At 32.8% G+C, this 23,271-nt stretch overlaps 3 protein-coding genes across 10 annotated transcripts; 2 read left to right on the plus strand and 1 right to left on the minus strand.

Annotated features, from left to right (window-relative positions):
- Window positions 1-679: 679 nt before the first annotated feature.
- Window positions 680-3,259, plus strand: LOC124836421 (uncharacterized). 4 transcript variants are annotated; one of them, XM_088111410.1, is made up of 9 exons: window positions 734-802; window positions 927-967; window positions 1,677-1,830; window positions 1,921-2,040; window positions 2,144-2,187; window positions 2,313-2,438; window positions 2,633-2,717; window positions 2,855-2,911; window positions 2,998-3,259. In XM_088111410.1, exons 3-9 carry the CDS (start codon window positions 1,699-1,701, stop codon window positions 3,073-3,075), a joined length of 642 nt encoding a protein of 213 aa, XP_087967536.1. In that variant the 5' UTR covers window positions 734-802; window positions 927-967; window positions 1,677-1,698; the 3' UTR covers window positions 3,076-3,259. The 4 variants fall into 4 exon arrangements, with proteins under 4 accessions (XP_087967539.1, XP_087967536.1, XP_047167535.1 ...); XM_088111411.1 differs by lacking the exon at window positions 927-967 and adding an exon at window positions 968-1,048 and having other exon boundaries at window positions 764-802; XM_088111413.1 differs by lacking the exon at window positions 927-967 and having other exon boundaries at window positions 680-802.
- An 899-nt stretch (window positions 3,260-4,158) lies between these two features.
- Window positions 4,159-8,523, minus strand: LOC124836407 (E3 ubiquitin-protein ligase At3g02290-like). Of its 5 annotated transcripts, XM_047311557.2 has the most exons (5): window positions 8,315-8,516; window positions 7,154-7,543; window positions 6,166-6,586; window positions 5,292-5,401; window positions 4,159-4,439 (listed from the first exon to the last, which is right to left on the minus strand). In XM_047311557.2, the coding sequence occupies exons 2-5, from the start codon at window positions 7,271-7,273 to the stop codon at window positions 4,413-4,415; spliced, it is 678 nt and encodes a 225-aa protein (XP_047167513.1). In that variant the 5' UTR covers window positions 7,274-7,543; window positions 8,315-8,516; the 3' UTR covers window positions 4,159-4,412. The 5 variants fall into 5 exon arrangements, with proteins under 5 accessions (XP_047167513.1, XP_087970124.1, XP_047167514.2 ...); XM_088113998.1 differs by lacking the exons at window positions 4,159-4,439; window positions 5,292-5,401 and having other exon boundaries at window positions 5,413-6,586; window positions 8,315-8,523; XM_047311558.2 differs by lacking the exons at window positions 4,159-4,439; window positions 5,292-5,401 and having other exon boundaries at window positions 5,413-6,586; window positions 7,154-7,559; window positions 8,315-8,523.
- Window positions 8,524-12,646: 4,123 nt separating this feature from the next.
- On the plus strand, window positions 12,647-22,249 carry AUG5 (HAUS augmin-like complex subunit). The gene is made up of 10 exons (XM_047311548.2): window positions 12,647-13,367; window positions 14,089-14,631; window positions 14,905-15,046; window positions 15,124-15,297; window positions 16,943-17,152; window positions 17,680-17,865; window positions 19,213-19,372; window positions 19,917-20,112; window positions 20,677-20,809; window positions 21,535-22,249. The coding sequence occupies exons 1-10, from the start codon at window positions 12,865-12,867 to the stop codon at window positions 21,661-21,663; spliced, it is 2,376 nt and encodes a 791-aa protein (XP_047167504.2). The 5' UTR covers window positions 12,647-12,864; the 3' UTR covers window positions 21,664-22,249.
- The last annotated feature ends 1,022 nt before the right edge of the window (window positions 22,250-23,271 follow it).

The following is a 23,271-nucleotide window of genomic DNA, read 5'->3' on the forward strand; positions in this document are numbered from 1 at the left end:
AGTGAGAAAATAATAAATTATATTTTTTAAATTGTTTGATGAATTTGAGGTAAAGGGAGATTTCTTAATGAGTTTTAAAAGACTTCTAAATCGATTGGCACATTTGTTTTTGTATCGTTCGAAAAAGCTTCTTATTAAGATATGTATCTTATGTGTATATAAATTTATGTGTATTTCTTATGTAAAACTTTGTATCCAATATAAAAAATCTTAATCGGTTGGTTTTTAGCACTCAGTGCCTCCTCTGGTTTTTCTATTCCAACTTATATTTTGCTAAACAACTTATTTACCAAAATATCAGAATTACTGTTGAAATAAAACAAATAATAAGAATAACTTGCACAACTAAAATATTAATGCATCAACAATAAAATTTTGCTTCAGAAACACGATAATTCCTCTCCTGAGAAAAAATACAGATGAAAAAAAAGTTTGATTTCACCAGCCATGCTAGCTTAGATTCTACAACATGTTATTCTGGCTCTAGGGTTCCTGACCAAGAACTCTTCAAACATTATTATTAAAGTCAACACTGACTTTTAATTTATAGTAGAAAGTATGAAAAATCCACTGATAAATAGCGTATAAAAAAATTTGCTATAGTCTCGTGTATGTTTTACCGATTTTATGATAAAAACTTATTCGATGTACTAAAATTCATTTATGATTTAAATAATTTTAAATATAAGAATAAGAAGAAGAATAGCAGCATGTGAAAAACAATATATTATCGGGTTTGGGGTGGTTGGGTCTGAACAAACAACCTGGAAGGACGACTTTTGAACACGTTGGGGAACGAAAGGTAAGAATACAAAATCATAAGTAAAAAAAAAAAAGACACAGTGAGATAGATGTTCCAGTTCTAATTTCCCATTGTCATACAACTGAATCAAATTCTAATTACAATTTCTGTGAGCGTGGCAAAGCTTTTGAATTTCGTCCCTCTCAGCTCTGTTTACTCATCCAGGTATTCTTACTTTACTTTTTCTCACTGCAAATTTGTGGGTTCATCATTATTCTCACTTCCCATTTGCTTCTAGCTCAAAAGGTTTGTTTTTTTTTCTCTCTTTTCAAACTAGATCGTTATGTTTTGTAATTTTTGTTTTTGAGTTGTTGTTGGGTTGTTTCTGATCATGGGATTCCTTTGGAGCAAAAGATTTTCTGTCCGACCATCTTCTTTTGTACTGCAAATTGATAGCTTGTTCTTCAATGATTGAGAGTATAGGGGGGATTAAGTGTTGCCAGGTGCATGTAATTCTTTAGGCCCTTCTTTTGTTATTCTCTAATTAGAATATGAAGTTTTACTTAAGTAATTTTGATTGATATACAGTGCAAACCTTTATGATAGGAATTATCAAGATGAAATTGTAATATGATAGAAGAACAATACTGAGAGCAATTACGAAACTGCATCTTTGCTTTGTCTGAATATTATTGTCTTTATAGTTTACCCGATCAAATTAGGAATAGAAGAATGGAGAAATATCTGACCTTTTTAAGTTCAGCCTTAATTTTCGAACAAAAGCATGTGGTGCCGTTAGAAGAAAATATGACTGACGAGTATTATTTTATTTTTTTTGTCTCTTTTTTCTTAAAAATGAATGGTAATAGATCAAAACTATTCTTACTCCTTGGCATAGCAATCTTATTTGATAAGTGCTTATTATGTTGTAAAGGTATTGCAGATACAGCAGAATCATGAGCGGGACATCTGAAAAGAAACTTGTAAGAATTGATGTTAGTTCTGATACTGTGTGTCCATGGTGCTTTGTTGGCAAAAAGAACCTAGACAAGGCCATAGCTGCCTCCAATGATAAATACAGCTTTGAGGTCTGACATACTCCTCATGTTTTTGTGTTTCTTGCCACCAAATATGTCTGGCATTTCCAGTGTTAATTTTCCGTTTAACTGAACTTACAGATAATATGGCATCCCTTTCAACTTAACCCTGATGCCCCCAAAGAAGGCATTGACAAGAGGGAGTATTACAGAAGAAAGTTTGGATCCCAATCAGTACGGATGGAAGCTCGGATGTCAGAGGTTTATATTTGTTGATCACTCTGTTGTCCTAGGTTGTGTTGTCTATGTTTCATCCTTACCAAGAATTTTGAGCAAGTCATTTTGTCAATTTGGTATTTGACAGGTGTTCAAGAATGTTGGTCTGGAATATAGTTTGTCTGGACTCACGTAAGATTGAAAGTGGTTTTATAATTCATCAATGGACAAACATCCAAAAAGCACTATAGAAGTGAGTGTTCTGAAGAAGAGTTATCTAACCAATTTTCAGCTAACATGGTTTTGATTATGCGCAGGGGAAACACTATGGACAGCCACAGGCTTATATATTTTGCTAGACAGCAGGGTCTTGACAAGCAGCATGATCTAGTTGAAGAACTTAATATTGGCTATTTCACACAGGGAAAATACATTGGTGACCAGTAAGTGCTTCTGTGCTTCTTCTTTTTTGCTTTTTCTTCTGTGATCCTTTTGGTTGTTTACCAATAAAGTGGAATCGAAAGTTCAGTATGAAAAACTGGGTGATAGAAATTGAGATGATGGGTTTTCTTCTGTGGTATGATAATGTGTTCTCTAAAAATACAGACATTAATTAATGTTTTTAATTTGGATACAGTAAGTTTCTTCTGGAATCTGCTGCAAAGGTTGGTATAGAAGGAGCAGAAGAGTTTCTTAAGGACCCCAACAATGGTTTGAGGGAGGTAAAACAAATTTATACATATAATCAAACTCCATTGAATATAAAACATCAAAATGTTAGCATGATCTCTTAGTTATTATCAGGAAGTCATGAAATGGATCAACGCTGATCACGGTTTCCATGTTTCTATCTGTCTAGGTGGAGGAAGAGCTCAAAACATATTCAGGGAACATTACAGGAGTTCCATATTACGTGGTCGGTGTATACAATGTTAAAATCTCAGTTTGTTTTTTCAGTTTCATATGATAAGAATCGAAGTGACTGACTTAATCATTTGGCAGATTAATGGAAATCACAAGTTGAGTGGTGGACAACCCCCTGAAGTCTTCTTGAGAGCTTTTCAGGTTGCTACAACTTGACTTTCAGCTTCAATTTCCCTCTGTAGTAAGAATCAAACCTTGGAAATAAGAAAATACTCTATAAACTGTGAAACTCTTGCTTATATGAAGACAAAATTCAGGTCTTTTTTATTTTTACTAAATCTGAATTGATAATATATCATTAATAATTCACATTTGTAATATTATTATTATTACTTGATAATGAGCTATAGGTTTTTTTTGCTATTTTTATATTAAATAATCAAAGGACAATATAATAATATATAAATGAACAAAAATTAATTAATTATGTATACTCCAAATACAAACCCTCATTGGGTTTCGATCTCCAGGAAAAAAAAACAACGTACTCTATATAGTCAAAGTAACATCATGAGAAGATATAAGGTAGAAAGAATCTAGTTGACTATGAATCAATTCCACCAAAATTGTCTTCAAAAATTTTCGCATTCTGATTTTTCCATACGACCCAGCATGTGCAAGCAAAAAAAACAAGTAATTTATCTTGAGCAAATCCGATATAAATTATCCATGAAGAAGCCATGGTCATCATCCATGTGAAGAGAATCTTCATGTTTGTTTTTGCATGAGCACGATTACGTAAAGTACGATGAATTCCTTCGTCCTCCATTTTGGTGCTTTTAGATGCCATTAAGGTTGCGCTCGTTTTTGCCTTTGCTGTTTTTTCTTTCGTTTTCACAAGAGCTTAGGGATAATCTTTTGGAGCTTTGCACCATTATTATTTATTAATAATAGAGGATCAACAAAATACAATGTTTGATATTAAAAAAAATATTGTTGCATTACTCCTCAATTTGTCATATTATATCATTGTAACCACTAACGAGGATTTTTGGCCATTTCCTATTACTTAGAAATCCAATGATACTTCACAACTATAATAATATAAATAGATAGTCGATACGTTCAATGAAGCTTTCTTTGAGTTATAAGTGTAAATATGTTGAATATGCAACCTCACTCTAGCATGGTGAAGATTAAAAGGCTCGAGTTTTAAATAATGGTTTAGATCGGACCAATTGCACAGACAATTTATTTTGATGAAATAGAAAATAGCAGTACACCCAACCAAGCAAAGTGTTGAAACCATGACAAAGTTCCCATCTAAAATGGCATTTTCTTGTAATAGCGCAAGTTTTGACAAGGGACAAATGTATAAATAAAAGAAACAACTTGGATGAGATTGAACTTAAAGTGGTGGATCATATAAGTTATATACTTCCTATACATGATAAGATCTTAATCTGAAGTATTCACAATGTCTGTACTTGTATTTTTTTTTTCCCTTTCCTCTGTTCTTGGTATCATCCACGATATAAACCTTATGTAAGAGATTAAGTCGTTTCATCGAATACCATCACCTGCATCATAATATAAATAAGTATCATGATTCAGTAGACTCCAATACAGAATGCACAAAACATACATAAATTATTATCTAAGTTCTAGCTTTATAGTCATGCTCGACTCTACTTATTTAACTGTGGTATATTTAATCAATATTGAAATAATAGCATCTTAAATGATTGTCTCAAAGTCTACATATAGTATTAGAATCAAGCATGGACAGACAAACATGAAAACTGACAAACAAGAAGCATTTCGCACATAAACAACCTCAATGCAAGTTAGGTGGAAGTTTAAGACAGCCAAGTTATTAAAATAAAGCATCAGGCTCAAGCTGCTCTACCTTTTTGAGGAATAAAAAGGAAATATACATGTTATTTATTCTAAAAGAATGAATGCTATACCTTTTTTTAAAATATACCTTCGTTCTATAACATGAAATGTTTCAGTTTTTTCCTGAAATATTATCTGTACCTACAAGTCTCGTGATATGCCCATTGTGAACGTATGTATAGAAGGAGATGGAAAATAAAATGTAATATAATGGGAGGAGTGTGAAATGGGAATCGTATGTATTGAGCCTTGAAGGGTGATTCTCATAAATATACGGTTATTTCGGTGAGAGTCTCATTTTGTTCTTCATTTTGCCATAATAGCACATACTCTGTCCAATATGACAAATGGGTAGCAAAATCATAAATTTTTCAGTTAGACAGGCAAACATGGTCAGTTCTCAGGTTTCTGGTTGAACTGACTGGTTCAACCTGGTTCCCATACTACTGTTTTTATGTGTTCTATGATCTAATCTCTGATGAACTGAGCAAATTCAGAAAGAAATCATTCAGAAAATACCAAGTAAACATTACCTTCCCACAAACAGGACAGTTGTCACTTCTTTCCATCCACTCATATATGCAACCAAGGTGAAAATGATGAGAGCATTTTGTCACTATCTTTGGATTCTCTTCGGTGTATTCTGCAAGAAAAAAATAATTGAGACAAACATAAGTATCTGAAAAAGTTTCAATTCTCAATACAGTGTTTCCCCGGTCTTTCCAGCCAACCCTCATTTTTTCTGTTTTGTTCATGTCCTCACAAATTCAGAAAGGTCACTTGTGCCGTTCTTTGACTGATTCTTTCTGTCTTGAGCTAAGGGAGATTGTATCACATTATGTGTTCTTTATTTTATTTTTTTCAAAGAGGTTGGAGGTAGCAAGTTCTAGCGGTGATCCTTGGTATAGCGGTAAGATTGCAGCCATGTGACAGAGCTGTGGACTTCACAAATACAAATTATGGAAATAGCCTCTAGATGAGTTAGGCTCATCTACCCTTTTGAAACCCTCTAAGTGTGAGTCTGATGTATCGTGCCACCCTTTTTTCCTAATATATGCGTGTGATATTATATATTAATGTTGTTTCCTTACTTTAATGATTAGCACTGATTTGCAATTAAGAGCTATAAATAAGTTGATACTATTTATTGTACAGAAGAAAAGCCAACAAGCCAAAACTTCTGACATGATAATGGTTACTGACTAACTAGTCATGCGTAGAATAATTTTTTTTTTCCCATTACTTAACGTGTAGTACAAACTATTTAACTTCTGTAGCAGTTCTGAAATTGAGCATTCTGTCTGCTATCCAGGACTGATAACTTCGTTGCAAACCAATATTTCATGCAAAATTGAGCCGCAGCATCATGTGATCTTGTGATGAAAAATTGAGCTAAAAATGTATTACCTTCTAGACAAGTCGGACAGCATTCCTCCTCTTCCGATGATGAATAGATAACCCCATCTCCAGTTGTAAATTTTGCTGATGAAAGTCTCACGGTGGACTTACGGTATTCTTTTGCTCCATCTTCACTGGTATCATTCCATTTGCCATCTAAATTTAAAGATTCTGAGTCAGCTTCTCCATCATCTCTCAGAGGTTCTGACTCTTCATTCAAATGACTTGAACCCTTCTCACGTCTTGACACTAGTCCATCACGCTGCGAACGGAAAAACCTGGGATCCGCATCATAAGGCAACGGCCTTGGAGGAGAACGATAAGTGTCAGATAGAGAATTATCAAGTGAAGCTGTAGAAGTCATAGATGCTGCACCCTGTATAGATGAAGGAACCGCATGCACTTCCCCTCTACGGAATATTGAGGCATACTGAAAATTGAGGAAGATTAGAATAGAGTTATATTGTATATAGAGTACAGTTCACGTCATTACTGAATATTAGTATACACAACAATTAATACAATTGAATTAACACCAAAATACTGGGTTAACATATGCAGCAAAGCTTTTGTAAGCTAAATTATAGGTTGCAAAGAAGTTAGCACCTGGGTTTCAAGAAAAAGATATCTCACAATGAGCTAAGGCGTAACTTAAATGTAAGACTCACTTCTTCTAGCACTAATAGTTATCATCAGTTAAAACATTTAACTTAGATTAACAATATAACAAAAAGCATATATGAAATAGATCACCATTTGTAATGTTTACACTCATTCAGACATCTAGTTCATGCCTAAAACGTTTTTCAAAATACTAGATAAAAAAATACAGTAATTTCCACATGACTTCAACTTAAGTATTTGTTTACATTGCATAGTCCTGAGCAACAGGACAATAAAGAAGAAGCATATGGTCAGACAGTCTGAAAGTGAATTAAGAAAAATAAGAGGATGCGAAAGGACAGAAACAGAGGAATTCCAAAATTTGGAGACATACCACAGTCAAAAAATACTGTATGAAACAACCAAAACACATACAGTTCCTGTATACAGGACTATTTGGATTCAAATAATCTTCAATGTCATTAACGTTAAAACAGCTACAAACTGAACCCATTGTTTAAGCTTCAATATTTCTCTCTCTTTCAACTTGAATCCTTCACCCTACTCAACTCAGATGTCACCAGAACATTGATGCTGCTATATGCACGCTTTGAGAAAATAGCCCCCGAAAATCAGTAACCAAGAATAATTACTACATTTCCATCAATAAATAGAGAGAGAGGATTCTAAGCTCGCAGAAGTCCAACTGCCTCCGCAAACTAGTACCTCCCTCTTCTGATAAGTTGATCAGTTATCTGGATGTGCAGATAAATCTCTTGATGACCTGAAACACACCAAAACTACATAATATCACTGAACAAACCATTTGGAAAGGTTGAAGAACAAGTTTGCAGTCATGCAATTGACAAATCAAAATAACAGAGTTTTCCAAATGCCTGTGTTGAACAATGCAATTCAACAAATGCCGATGCTCCAAATTCAAAGCATCACGCACACAAAACATGATTGCCAAATCAGAACTCCAAAATAAGATTAACATACTTTTCTTTTCTAGGGAAAAGAAAAGTACAATCAAACTTGCAGAACACCAAAAAATAAAAAAGTTTAATATAAATTTGAGTGTTTTAAGGAAAAGCTATAATCTATAAACGATGTTCCTTTAAATTGTGGCAAAAATTATGCATTACTTCACTGGTAAGTTATACTAGTACATCGACCAGCAGAAAGATCATCATTTTCCTTTCAGATAAAAAATCACAATCACTAGTTTTACTATTTTGGCAACAACCTCGAACATATAAGCAAACCACACCCCCATCATAGGAATTGAACATTAAAAAGAGGGGGAGAGAGATAAAAATAAAAGGAATCAATTTTCTAGAGAGACACCTGAATTTCCCACAAAAAAAGAAATCAATCAAGAAAAACACCCAAATCGATGAACCCAGAAAAGAATAGAAAAAGGAAACAGAGAGATACCCAGTTGCGATTATCAAATAAGAAGGCAATCAAGCCATGGAAAACGAAAGAGGGCATGCCATATAAAGGACAAAGGCAGAATCTTTCAAAAACGAAAGGAAAAGAAAAAACATACCTCAAATTGTTGTTGTTAAAAAAATAAATAAAGGAGGGATAAATAAGCCCAAGAAGATTGAGTTTGTTACGATTTAGGAAGTAAAAGATTTTTTTGATTGGAGATTATAGGAAGTTAAAAAAAAAAAACTTCAATCTTTCTCTCTCCCTTCTTTCCTTCTTTCTTTCTTTCTTCTCTTGGTTCTCTTGGTGGGTGAGTATTTGGTAGAGGAATATATAAAATGAATAACCCATCAAAAACTTTATGGTATTAAATTCGGAAGGACAATGACTTTTTTTTTCTTTTGTTTCTATTAAAAATAAAATATCTAAACCATAATCATTCATTGAGACAAGTTGCACCTGCAAATCCCATGTTGTTACACTCGCATCAAAACTACAACAATATATCAAAATGATATAGGATGAACCTAGAAGATACCTGGTATGTTTCAGAGGGAAAAAAGAAAACAAATTAATGCATAAGATAATTTATTGCATAAAATTAAAGTTTTTAAAAATTGTAAATTATAAAATCATTAAAACCGTAATATAAAAATTTAAATATATAACTTTATTTGAAACATATATTATTAATATAAATAAAAATGAGTGTCAAGAATCTTTATTTCAAAGCTGAAAGTTTGTTTTTATTAGAATTCTAGTTTTTAATTTGTTGTTAAACTGATGCTGAAGATGGTGTCAGTTGACAAAGAGATGTTGATTTGTATATGTTAAATATGAAAATAAATAATTGTTTATGAATATATACATATGAATTATTTTAATTAAAATTTATATTGATCAAATCAATTATATTTAGATTTATGATGATGTTTTATAAATATCAATGTGTTTTTATTCTCTACCAATATAACTATTTTGAATTTAATAATTAAAATTTTGGTTACTTTTATGTTGTTTTATTTTCTAACCGTTGTTACCTTTTTCTTTATCTTTATCTTTAATTTCTAAAATTAGAAGATATTGATTAAAAGAATAAGTAATATCTAAAATAAAATATTTTTAATATGTAAACTAAGTACGTAATGCATTTATTTACTTAATGCAAATAAGGCAATTCGGATTTTTTTTTCCTATTCAATTCAATATTGAACATATATTTTTTTTAAAATTTTCTAATATTAAAAACAATTATAGTTTACTCATCCATTCATTATATATTTTCTATATATTATATTTGATATTATAAGTTTAAGTGATTCTACTATAATTAATAATTAAAATTTAATTTATAAATATTAATAATTTAAGTTCTATTATTATATATCTGCACTATAACGATCCTAATTAACAAAATTATATTACTAATTATATAATTATTATATATTTGCGTTATTACGACCCTAGTTACCAAAATTATATTACTAATTATATATTCACACAATTGGTATTTGGTATTAAGCATAAATAAACTTACAAGTATATAAGTATTTAAGATACATTTAGAATACCCTCAGAAAAACTTTTACTTCCACATATATAGAATTCCATTGAATGATTATATAATATAAAACTTATATATCTAATGACAACTATTTTCTAAAAATCACTATGTGTACTATCTTTTTTGTTTATGTAATAAACAATTATAATGGGTGGATAAATCACGATAATAACAATAGGGTAAGTAATAATTTTTTTTAAAAATCATCTATGCTAGGTACCGATCAATACAAATATTTAAACATTCATAATCATACCATTTTGTTTTTAGTAGAACATTTTTTAAACTCAATTTTGAAATATACATATATTAAGTCGAATATATGTAAAGTCTTGTTCTTATCATGTAATAGCAGACTGGATAGCATTTAACGATCCTACTCCATTTGGTTTAATTTTCTCATGATAGAATTAGTTCATTCTATTTTTTAAGTCACAATATTATTTTATATCGATCTTGTATACTAGAAATTTTCATTAACTTTCATTGTCTAAACTTTATTATTTATATGAGTTTGTGAGTTTAGTAGAGTTATGATCACTTCACATTCGCAACTCTCACTCGATACACACGGTGACACTGGACAACATGATATATTCCCTTTGAAATAACCACAATCATACATTCACACATAAGATAAAATAGTTATAACCAATATATTAATTATAGCATAACAAACATTGGTTCAATCCACCTTCACCCATATTTAATATGATACAACAAATATTTTTCTCAAAACTATGATATATCGTCTAACCATCATATTCGTATAATGACTTTGATATATGTTGTTCCTTCAACTCATACTTATTTGACGAATTATATTTTTGCTCAACGTGACACCCATAAAAGTATACTCACCCAGGGACTTAAGCCTTGGAGCTAAGTTTCATTTAATTCACTCGGTGAATGTAGCCCTATGACCCTAAACCACCCTGAGCTACTGGAATTATCTAAATAATGTTGCCAAACGATCATTCCATTCGATGAGCAACCACACCCTTAAGAGCTTGTTTTATCAAGCTCACTTGTCAACTTCAAGTCACCCAACGTATGAAAAGATTTGAAGTTCTTTATGATTTATTTTTCAATCTCACTTATCGATGATTTGGCTAATCGAGCAAGTTTGCATAAAACCAAAAACTCAATAAATGTATCATATCATATATTTGACCTATATAACTACTCTTACATGTTTCTTAGTTCTTAAAAGGCATATATACAAATACAAAACACATTGGATGGATCAAATGATTAAAAATGACACATCCTAAATAATTTAATAATCTCACCACCATTTCAATCACACTAATTCAAACATGATTGAATGTACATATCACACTTTCAAGCTATTTCAATTAAGCTCAAAAACAAATTAGTCACAACAACACTACCACTCCATAACTTAATATATTCAATTAAAACATTAATATATATATATATATATATATATATATATATATATATATATATAATAGCATCAGTTTCCTTTACTTATAAAAACCTTTGGCTCAAAAGGTTTGTCCGAAGTTCTAATTCTTAATAATTGTTCTAATTACTCACATATATAGACTGATTCACATAACTAAACATATCATCACAACTACAACTAAACAAATATTCATTTTGAGCTATTTTAAAACATATACATATTTTGACCAATATTTTTCTGAGAGCCAAAATAATATACTCAAAATTTATATATTTAATCGTTGTCATTATTACAATAAAAATAAATACATAATTTAATATAATTTTAACAATAAAACCAATCACACATACAAATGATTGATTTTCTCCCATAAAATTATTAAACTCATCAATAATTGAATTAAAATTATAACTTTGTGCTATTATTTTCAATATAAATAATTATATTGTTAAAAAAAATCATCTTTTATTTTATTTTGTAATCTTTCATTTAAAGAAATGATATTTTTAATATAGAAACAAGAATAATTAGAATAAGACGAATTAAATGATTAATCAAATAACATGTCACTGACTTTATTATTCTTACTAAAAATTAAATTTGTTTTGTTTTCGTTTTCATAAATAAAAAACTAATAAAAAATTATCCGTTAAATCTAATTTTAACTTGTTTAATTCATAGGTTAACTAAACTATAATTTGATTTACATTTAAAAATTTAATTTTTTTCTAAAACAATCATCCTCAAACTTAGAGATAAACCAAATTGATATACGAATTATAACTGACATTTCTATACACATATCAAAATTTATAATTACATACATAATAATTACAAGTAAAACAATGTTATTTCTCAAATCATCTTAGTAAGAGATTTTTTTTATCAACGCTAAAGTATTTTTCTTATTTGATGTTAAATACAGTTTTTCTTTTACTTCAATAATAGAGTATTCTTTTATTAGTTTTATTTTTATTGTTGACTTTAACGTGACTATTTACTGGTTAACGTAAATATATATTTTCAAGTTAACATTATAATATTTTTTAACTAATATTATTAGAATTATTCATGAAACCTTTATTTTTACTTCAATAAAAGAGTATTTTTTTTTTATTAATTTTAGTTTTTCTTATAATCCAAATATGCAAATTACAATTTTAAAAGAAACTTAATTTAGTTGAATGTAGATCATAAAACAAACCATCCTGTAGCATGTAAGTCCAACCTAAGAAGTTTTTAGAATTACCGTATCAACGTTTTTGCAAAATTAAGATAGGACGTTGAGTGCAAATAAAAAGAATACAATAAATGCAAGTGTAATTATACGTCCTTTGGTGAATGTAATGATTTATAAAAGATATTTTTAATAATAAAAATATTTTCTTTCATTTACTTGTTGTTAAAGTTGAAAGAAATACAGATACAATGCGCTCCTTGCTCACATATAAACAAGAATTTCAAAATCCCAAAAACCTCTTGGTTATAATTTTCATCCCTTCAATTGAAGAAAAGAGAACAGAACAGAGAGTGTGCAGAGCAGAAGTCCACCACCAACCACTCCACTTCAATTTCTCAGATCCATCCCTAAAAAACACGAGCAGCTTCACCGAGTCACGAATCACGAACTTAAGCCAAAGCTACCACCACAACGCTCTGCGTCATAGTTATCATGCAGAGCGCAGCATCGTCGGCGCCATCTTCGCCGGAGGCCATTCTCGAATGGCTACACAAAGAGATGGGGTACCGTCCGCTAGGTACCTACGCAGCCGGCAAGTCGCACCTGCCGTCCGTCGAGTCAATCCGCCGGATTTGCCGCGGAAATATGATTCCGGTCTGGAACTTCCTCGTCACGCGCGCCAAGTCTGAGAAGACGGTGCGGAACATTCGCAGGAACATCACCGTGCACGGCGGGGATGGCGGCGGCGAGGCGAAAGAGGAGGTGAGGGGGAAGGGCGCGAGGAAGAAGGAGAGGGCGCTCATCGCCGGCGAGGGTTCCGAGACTGCGACGACGAGGGAGGCGGCATTGCAGGAGCGGGATTTGGCGGCGAAGGAGGTGGAGAGGCTGAGGAACATTGTGAGGAGGCGGAGGAAGGATTTGCGGGCGAAGATGCTCGAGGTTTCCAGAGAGGAGACTGAGAGAAAGAGAATGCTCGATGAACGAGCCAATTACAGGTTTTGGTTATTTTTCTGAATGTGCTCAAAATTTGAACAGTGTGTGTATATGTAATTGGTAATTTTCATTCTGGTTGGTTGCAGTGGAGTTTGCATATTTCTTGTTCATTAGGTCAGAGAAGATGAACAAAACAGTTTGTGAAAATGATGAATGTATGGGAAGTACAGGTGAAGGTTGTGAGACATAAAAAAAGTGATTGATTAGAGATTTCATAAATGATACAATGTGAAATAATGAGGGAGTTAGGAAAAGAAGTGAAGTGGAAATGAGATGAAAGATATCGTAGTGAAATGATAAAAATACCTCTTTGTTTTGTGTTGAATAGTTTAGGAGTTTTGATAACACACCTCGTCTTAGGATGTTCTCAGGTGGAGACAAACAGAAGAAAAAAAAAGGAGAGAAAGTGACATGTGTTATAAGTTATGTTGTGGAAGAAAAAGAAAAAAGATAGGAAGAAAATGAGGTGAAAAGGAGATGGAAGAGGAAGTGAGTGTATGTTTATAGTTATAACATTGTCTCTAGTAATAGTGCTGTCACGGTGTGATCTCTTGTTAGTATAATAATGTGTTTCTGATGTTATCCTAGCATTTTATGCGCTTTTTGTCGTCGTACCAATAATATGAAAGAGAGAGGAAAATAAATTATGAGTTTATGGTGATTCTGGTATTGAATGATTGAAATTCGAGACAACAAAAGTATATTTCTTCATCCTTTGTGCAGGCATAAGCAAGTGATGTTGGAGACTTATGATCAACAGTGTGATGAGGCAGCAAAAATATTTGCCGAATATCATAAACGTCTCTATTACTATGTAAATCAAGCGATGGAGTCTCAAAGATCAGGTGTGGATTCTTCTGTTGAAATGACCAATAGTTTTAGTGCCAAAGGTGAGAAGGAGGCTGTTTATTCTACTGTTAAGGGCAGTAAATCTGCGGATGATGTCATTCTCATTGAAACCACGAGGGAAAAGAATATTAGAAAGGCTTGTGAATCCCTTGTAGCTCATATGGTTGAAAAAATACGGAATTCTTTTCCAGCTTACGAAGGAAGTGGCATTCATTTAAATCCTCAGGCAGAAACAGCAAAGTTGGGGTTTGACTATGATGGGCAAATTCCTGACGAGGTTAGAACTGTTATCATAAATTGCCTGAAGAGTCCTCCTCAATTGCTTCAGGCAATTACTGCATACACTGTACGGCTGAAAAGTCTAATCTCCAGAGAAATAGAGAAAATTGATGTTAGAGCTGATGCAGAGACCTTGAGGTATTTTAATGCCCATAATTTGTTTTTCATGTTCCGCTGTTACTCATGCCTCTGCCCATATTATTTGAATTCTGAACTTTCTGTCATCAATCATTGTTATTATAACTTAAAAAAAAACATGGTCACAAATGCTATACTGGTAAAATATCCCCAAGAAGCTTACAGTGATTATGTTCCCCTCCCATCCAGGAAAAAAGTGTGTAGTAGTGCTTATTAGCAAGGGTATCACATATGCTATTGCTGTTATAATCGAAATTTTCATTCTTTAATCAGGTACAAATATGAAAATAACATAGTTATGGATGTTTCGTCATCTGATGGGAGCTCTCCTCTACAGTATCAACTTTATGGCAATGGAAAGATTGGGGTTGATGTGCCACCAGGAGGGAGTCAAAATCAGCTTCTTGATAGACAGGTATTTTTTTCATCCTTAAACTACATATTCTGTTGTTGTACAAAGAGTTATTGAACTGGTGCTTTCTTTGTTCTTAGAAAGCTCATGTTCAACAATTTTTGGCCACTGAAGATGCACTCAACAAGGCTGCAGAAGCAAGGGAAACCTGCGAAAAACTTATGAAACGTCTGCATGGAAGCACTGATGCTTCTTCACGCCCAATTAGTATTGGGAGTACATCCCAGAATGTTGGAAGTCTTAGACAACTTGAGGTATCATTGTGAAAAACATACAGTGCATTATGTTCTTTTCAGTGAGTTATATATATTTTTTCAATCTATTGTCACCTTTTGTAATGATAATAATTTGTAAGCTTTCCTCCAATAAATAACCAATAGTTAGATTAACAACATGTATGGTGGGAAGAATTAGCACTATTTGACGAGTCACCATAGAGAAATCAGAAATGTTGAGACTGGAGTATATATGGATATTGTTTTGGCGGCATAACTTATGATAGGAAGAATCAATGCTTAAAACAGTGCAGATTTTTTTCTTACTTTCCTAATCAAATACTTATCATGTTTATGAAGATTGTGGTAGTCCTAGGTCCGAACAGAATATTAGTAAAATTTGGATACCCAGTAGGAATAAATATACTAAATATATCTGTGTTTGGCTATTAGTTTATGTAACTGAGTTTGTTGGATGATCTGTTAATCGTTATTTTCTCTCTTCGGGTTCCTAGCAATCATTTTGTTTTTGTTAAAATTTGTTTCTTTGGATTCAAATGCTATCTTAAGCTTCTTTTGTAAAGATCACATGTATATTATTTTGCTATTAATGTGTAACATGGTATATGTATACATGATTGATTTGTTTATATGGCACTTCCTCCTGCTGAAGCAGAACTTTAACTAGAGAGAAAAAGAAACAACTGCACGTAAGATTTGCTTTTGTGAAAAATTATCTCCAAGTGCAATTATTTTAATTTAGTCTATTAATAGGCCAAACAATCCCAAACTATTTAAGGTATATGGTAGGAAATAAATGTCGGAATCAATGGGCAGTATTAGACAGTTATCAGGTTGTTGTGTTATATGATGCAGGTAGTTATTGCAGGGCTGTTTTAAGGGGGATTGTTACTGTACAATAATTTAAACAGAATAATGCTTGCGTTTTGCTATACGTACATTGCTGTTTGGTTGCTTGTAGTAAATGTGTGTATGACTGCCACAATTTTCTCAGAAAACAGAGAAGAGTCCTTGATTGGGAAATCAAAGGGACGTGTGTCATAATGATCACAATGCAAAAGCAAACATGCTAATACGAGAGTTCTTGTTAGGGGGAAACATTGTGAAGTTGTGTACTTGTAATCTGGCCTATATAAACCAGGTTATTTTAGTTTATTCAAATAAATTTTGTATTCTCATCCCCTGTGTCCAACATCCATGAAACTGGCCTATAGTCAGGCGCTGTTGTGAAGCAACACATTTTATTTACTTCATCGAGGGAGATTCTGAAATTTGATATTACCAGTGAAATAAAATTAATAAAACATGGGGATTCTAGAAGAACTTTATATATAAGATTTTCCATTTTTGTTGCTACTATGACCAAGTTAGGGACATCCGGACATGTTTAACCGCGGCAATATTTTTTTATGTATCAGCCTTTAATGTGGGTAAAATAAGAATTTATCTTTGAGAAATCTATACTTTCTACATTTTCAATTAAACGAGTTAGATTCTTTTTTAGATTTTCCAACTTACTTTACTGCATAAAAGTTAGGAGAAAAAAGATACAACTTTTCCCCCTTTCAATTCTGTTCATTTCCTAATGCTAGTTATATATTTCAGATCAATATTTGAGTTAGGATTTTACCAGTTATTCTGTATATGTTTTCCATCTGTTCAGCTAGATGTTTGGGCCAAGGAAAGAGAAGTTGCTGGTTTAAAGGCAAGCTTGAACACCTTGATGTCTGAAATACAACGCTTGAATAAGTTGTGTGCTGAGAGGAAAGAAGCTGAAGATTCTCTAAAAAAAAAGTGGAAAAAGATTGAAGAGTTTGATTCTCGTAGATCAGAACTTGAGACCATATATACAGCACTCCTCAAAGCAAATATGGTAATGTTCCATTGTTTCAGTAATTCCTGTTAGGTGAAATAAAACTGGTATAGTTACTGTTCATCCTCGTGAACGGCATACCCTGTTCGAATCCTAGAATAGTCACTGGTTTAAAACTTGAATTGTTTATTAGTTGGTTTGTCTGTGTGGGGACATAAATGCATTTACTGTGAATTGTTATATGCATTGACTACTGAGACCGTGAATACGATTGCACCCACTGTGCCTTGTGAATGGTGACAGCCGTTTGAATCCTATAATAGTCACTGGTTTAAAACTTGAGTTATCCATTAATTGGTTTTTGTCTGTGAGGGGACATAGGTGCATTTACAGTGAATTGTTATATGCGCTGACTACTGAGACCATGAATATGATTGTGCCTACTGTGCCTTGACATTTTTCTTTTCCCCTAAGTTCCAAAATTTATTTGAACTCATCTTTTTTGTTGTATTTATTCCGGTAATTTTGGTTTTAATAAACAGTACTTTGATTTTAGTTTTTATTTTGTTTTCAATACAATAATGCAGGATGCTGCTTCATTTTGGAGTCAGCAACCATTAACTGCTAGGGAATATGCTTCAAGCACTATAATTCCAGCATGTGCTGCTGTTGCCGAGGCTTCAAATAGTGCAAAGGATCTCATTGAGAAAGAAGTGTCTGCATTTTCTCAAAGTCCAGATAATAGTCTCTACATGCTTCCTTCTTCTCCACAGGTTTATAATGCTCCACAAACAACTTTTTCACTTACCTGTTCAGTAAACATACATTAGAATAAAACTAATGTTCTGAATTTTTTGGATTTGATATATGAAATTAATTTGCATGATCTACTTTAGAATCTTCTATTTCTACCTCTTGGTTGTCAAAGGTTCTGAGTTCATTTAAATATAAACTTGATTAGATTCGGTGTCTAGTGTTCAATGCATTCTACTCTTTTTTTGGTGGGATAGAGTGAAATTATTCATATAAAACTAAGTGTAATTTGGAGGGTGGGGAAGGGAGGGTTAAAAAATCATCCCAATTAAAAAATTCCAGATACAGAGAGGAACATGGATTGATTAAAATAACTCTAAAAGTGCATCAAACTTACTGAATCTTTTTGGCATATGTGAAATGGAAATCTGTATTGAAGCTGGTACAAAAAATATATATAATTGTACCTTATGACTAGTTTAGGGGCAATATGTGCATTACACTCCAATCAAATACCCTTGGAACTGAATAAACTGCACTCAGACACCGAATTTCACTCTTGCTTTTACTATAAACTTTATAATGAATAATTAGAAATTGGTGTTCCAAAGTAACATGACAGCCCACTCCACTTGGTTACCCAACTGGTTCTCTGGATTGAATCTCATTTAAATAACCTTAACTTGAAAGGATTTATCTGAAAGAAAGAAGATTCTCACTCAATTGATTTATCTGAAACAGTAGATCAACCTCTGTATATAGAGAACTGTAACCCTATTGTAATAATTACAGAGAGATCTCTAAAATCTTCTAACAGTTTCCAGTAGTACACTCAATATCCTACTAACAACACCTTATAACCTCTACCTTTTCTGTGATGATATATTATTTAAGTTTAAATTTAAATAGGATTATTGTGATGCAAATTTAGTATTGCAACTTAAATCTGTTGCCAACCTTTAAAATCTCGCACATCCCAATTTAAGATGGCCTAGTTCCTATTAGTCAGTTAGCTGGGTTGTTAATTAGAGAGATAGAAATGACAAGATATAAATAATAGGAAGAAAAATAGAGATCGATCTTTTCTTTAAGAGTGAGAATTGACACCTAAAGGCCAGGTCTCTTGAATAAATGCAGTGTAGAGACAAGAGTCATTTCTATTTTACGTTTGTGATCTCTGGCATCACATCACACTGAAACTGGTAAGAGGACAGTTTTTCTGCAATAAAATTGGATTGTATCCCCTAATTCTAAGCCACCATCTGGCAGTGAACTTTTAATGGTTTCTGAAATTTTCTTTAAAATTTTATTTGTCCATGTATATTGAAATGTGCTTCAACTTAAATTTTTGTTAACTTCTGGTTCAGGCACTGCTTGAGGCCATGGGCGCTAGTGGACCACCTGGCCAGGAAGCAGTTACAAATGCAGAAGTAAGTGCAGCTATTTTGACAGCAAGAGCTGGTGCTCGGGATCCATCAGCAATTCCTTCAATATGTCGTGTTTCAGCTGCACTTCAGTATCCTGCTAGTGAGTATATATATTGTTTGTTGATAGGCTCTTTCTTGAGGTACCCATATATGATGGTTTAATATATTGCCATTGTAGACTGTCACTTTAGTAATTACCAATAGCACAAATGAGTAGACTATTTCTGGCCTCCGTAAACAGAAACTACAACCCTTGTGGTTTTCATTTCCTCTTAACTGGAGTATGGTTATATTCATGTGTTAAGTTTTATCAGGACAATTTAAGTTTAAACACTTTATTTTTCTTCTCTATATCTAAACAAGATAAACATAATTTAGTAGATAGAACACGTTAAACACTAATTACTGTTACACTAAATAGTCTAAAATTGTCATTCTGAATGAAATATCTGGGTATGCCTATCAATGTATTATGAGATTATATTTGATATTTTGTTGTTTTGAATCAATGTATTTACTGCATCTTATTGTTTTCATTAACCTGCAATTTGAAGAATACGGCATAAAGATTTGTTTTCTATGGATCCTTTATGGTGGCTAAAGCTATTTTTGTATATTCAATAGTTTTTGTGTTAAATGGACAGGCTTGGAGGGTCCAGATGCTGCTCTAGCATCTGTGCTGCAGTCCCTGGAGTTCTGTTTGAAACTTCGTGGCTCTGAAGCTAGTGTGTTGGAAGATTTATTAAAGGCTATTAATCTTGTTTATATTAGACGAGATCTTGTCCAGAGCGGAAATGCCTTGTTGAATCATGCTGGCTTTGTTCAACAAGAATATGAAAGGTAAATATGTATCTAACATTCTAACCCCTGAATCCAATGTGCATTCGTGGTTAGTGTTTCTAGCAGATTCAAAATTTATGTATTGGCAAGAGAAAGATCTAATTAATTTTATTTTCCCATCTGTTTAGAGACACACTTCTGATGTTGTATTTTGGATAGCTGTGAAAACTAAATTATTTTAATAATTGATTGTACGTATATTTGATTATTATAAAATATAGTTTTTGGTTGGGTATGTTTAGTGAAAAGTAGTTTTTAGGATAATATTGTTTGAAACAAACAAATCAGCTTTTTAGATAAGAAAAAGGATAGTTCATTGCTGATAAGAAACTGTTGTAAAATAATCATAACCTACAAAACAAATTTTCAGATTCACAAAAGTGACATATTTTTTCTAGAAAAGAAAAAGTTTACAAATTTCAGCTATTGTTCCAAACAAACAGCTGAAATTGCAAATAACTTTTTTCCCAAAAACAGCTGAGATCAGGGAAAAATAATCCTTCCTAAACATCTTCCGAACTTGTTGAAAACCGTTTTTCTTTGACATCTGATACATTGATGCAGGACAACGAGTTTTTCTTTGAGTTTGGCTGCAAAACAGGATAAAACTATCATGGAAGAATGGTTGCCTGAACTTAAGGCTGCTATTTTGAGTGCTCAACAGAGCTTGGAAGATTGCAAATATGTCGGTGGATTGGTGAGTTATACTGTTATTATTACTATGATGATTTGTTGCAAGAAAAATTGTTAGAGAGCCAAGAAAGAAAACACAATTTTAAATGCATTTTGTAGTTTGGCATAGCATAGAAACAGATAAGAAAGAAGCAATTCACACGGGGAACACATCAAAACTCCTCCTTGAAGTGCGGAGAAAGTGAAGTGGAGGAGATATATTTTTAATTCAATTTGATAGAGCACCAATGGATAAGTTTTTTATCTTATGAAGAAGCTGTATGATAACTTTTATTAATTAGCTTGTGCACAAGTTCATTTAAACTTATGATGAAGTTAATTTCAAATATTCTTTCTATATTTCTCACCTTGAAGTTTTTATGGCAAAATACATGCTTTCGCTGAGACAAAGGTTTCCTACAAAAAAGTATTCTTATCCACAAACTGCAAACAGCAACACCTCTCTAATTACACACCCTACTGTCAAATGTACATAGCTCCCTTCAGTTATTGTCTATGACCAACTAGCATCAAGGCAGTTTCTAATTTCGATAAAGAACTAATATAAAACAATTAATGTACAATAAGTTATTTTCTATCACATTTTAATAATACGCTGCTGCTCTTAATTTTTATGCATAATGACCAACATGTCAGACAATTAGTAGGACAATTATATCTAATGCTGCATGACTGTTCAAGTTTCCATCCTAATTTTGTTCTATTATTAAATTGTAACATCTTTTGCAGCTTGATGAGTGGTGGGAGCAACCAGCATCGACAGTTGTTGACTGGGTAACAGTGGATGGGCAAAATGTAACTGCCTGGCATAATCATGTGAAGCAGCTTCTTGCATTTTATGACAAGGAGCTATTGTAATTAGAATTACAAAGCGCGTGGAGTAAGCAGATTTTGTGAAGTCTTGTTCATCTAACATTTCCCACTTAGCTGTCACTGTCGATAATTGTCTTCTGGGATGGAATATGACAGCTGTTGTCTATATTGATAGACGAAGATCTTAAAAAAAAAGAGTATCATCTTCATGATCTTTCACAGATACCCTCTGCCACCACTTTTTCTTTAGAAGCGTGAAGTGTGTGTCATTTTAGATTTTAGGTAGTGGGGTGGATTGTTCATTTTAATTGGCAGTGATTAATGGCATTGAATCTTATGAAGCCATTTCGGCTTCATTTGCTGCACTGGTTTGGTCTGGTTGTATACAGTTAGAACCGTTGAGGAAAAAAGAAGGTCGAGTTGAATGGATTTGCCGGGGTAGTACTTTTTCTTTTTGAAGTTCACAAGGTGGAATGGCCCACAAAACTAATGTGTCGTGTACATTAGAATGTTCAACGGTTCTGTGATTTCTTGTTTTAGGAATAGGTTAAAATTCTTTGCAGAAGAGTCCTCTGTTTAGATTTCACATTGCATGTCAACTTTTAAATTAGGTTTATTTTCCTTTTGTTTAGCTCACTTGCTTATTTCTTTACTATACTGGTAAACAATCTAACCTAGTATTTAAAAGGCTTAATTACCTACTTAGTCCCCATGTTAGGAGGTAATTTTCTGTTTAGTACCCGGTTTAAAAAATGTAGGCATTTGGTACCTATGTTTTGAAATTTGTATCAATTCAATCCTATCCGTTATATTGTAAATAATGGTGTTAAATGTTAAATGATGTGGAAGAACGTCCACTGAGCGCTTCTGGACGAGCGTCCACTGAGCGCTTCTGGACGAACGTCCACTTCTCGATGCCGAGCGTCCACTGAGCGCTTCTGGACGAGCGTCCTCTTAGTTCGCTGGACGAGCGTCCTCTTCTGCCTGACTGGGCGTTCGCTTCGCTGGACGAGCGTCCACTGAACGTACTTGCTGGACGAGCGTCCACTTCTCGCTGGGCGAGCGTTCGTTCACTTGCGTCCACAGGGCGAGCGTCCTCTTCTCGCTGGACGAGCGTGCACGCTCGTCCACGGTCGTCCACATCATTTAACATTTAACGCCGTTACTTACAATATAATGGATAGGATTGAATTGATACAAATTTCAAAACATAGGTACCAAATGCCTACATTTTTAAAACCGGGTACTAAACAGAAAATTACCTCCTAACATGGGGACTAAGTAGGTAATTAAGCCTATTTAAAATAGCAAATTTGGCAGATTTTGTTTTTATGAAAATTGTTTCATCTTATATTAGTAACATTTGACATTGAATGCGTAGTTTTGTCAAATCTAAATTGACAGAAAATAAGAGAAAAGTCTAATTCGAACATCTGGAAATAACTTTTTGCTTTGAAGAATACAATAGGGACTTGGGAGCCATTACCCATTTATTGGACGAGGCAATAGTTGTGTACTCTTTTGGATTAATTAGCACTAATATACTAAATCAGTTTATTAATGGATATTTTGTTACAATATCTTAATTTATTGATTTACATTATTCATTCGAAGAAAATGATTGTTGGAGTGATCTTATACATGTGATAATAC

This window comes from Vigna umbellata, chromosome 4 (genome assembly GCF_029865625.1).
Source record: "Vigna umbellata cultivar VRB3 chromosome 4, Vumbellata_1.0, whole genome shotgun sequence".
In the NCBI taxonomy this organism is placed as follows: Eukaryota; Viridiplantae; Streptophyta; class Magnoliopsida; order Fabales; family Fabaceae; genus Vigna; species Vigna umbellata.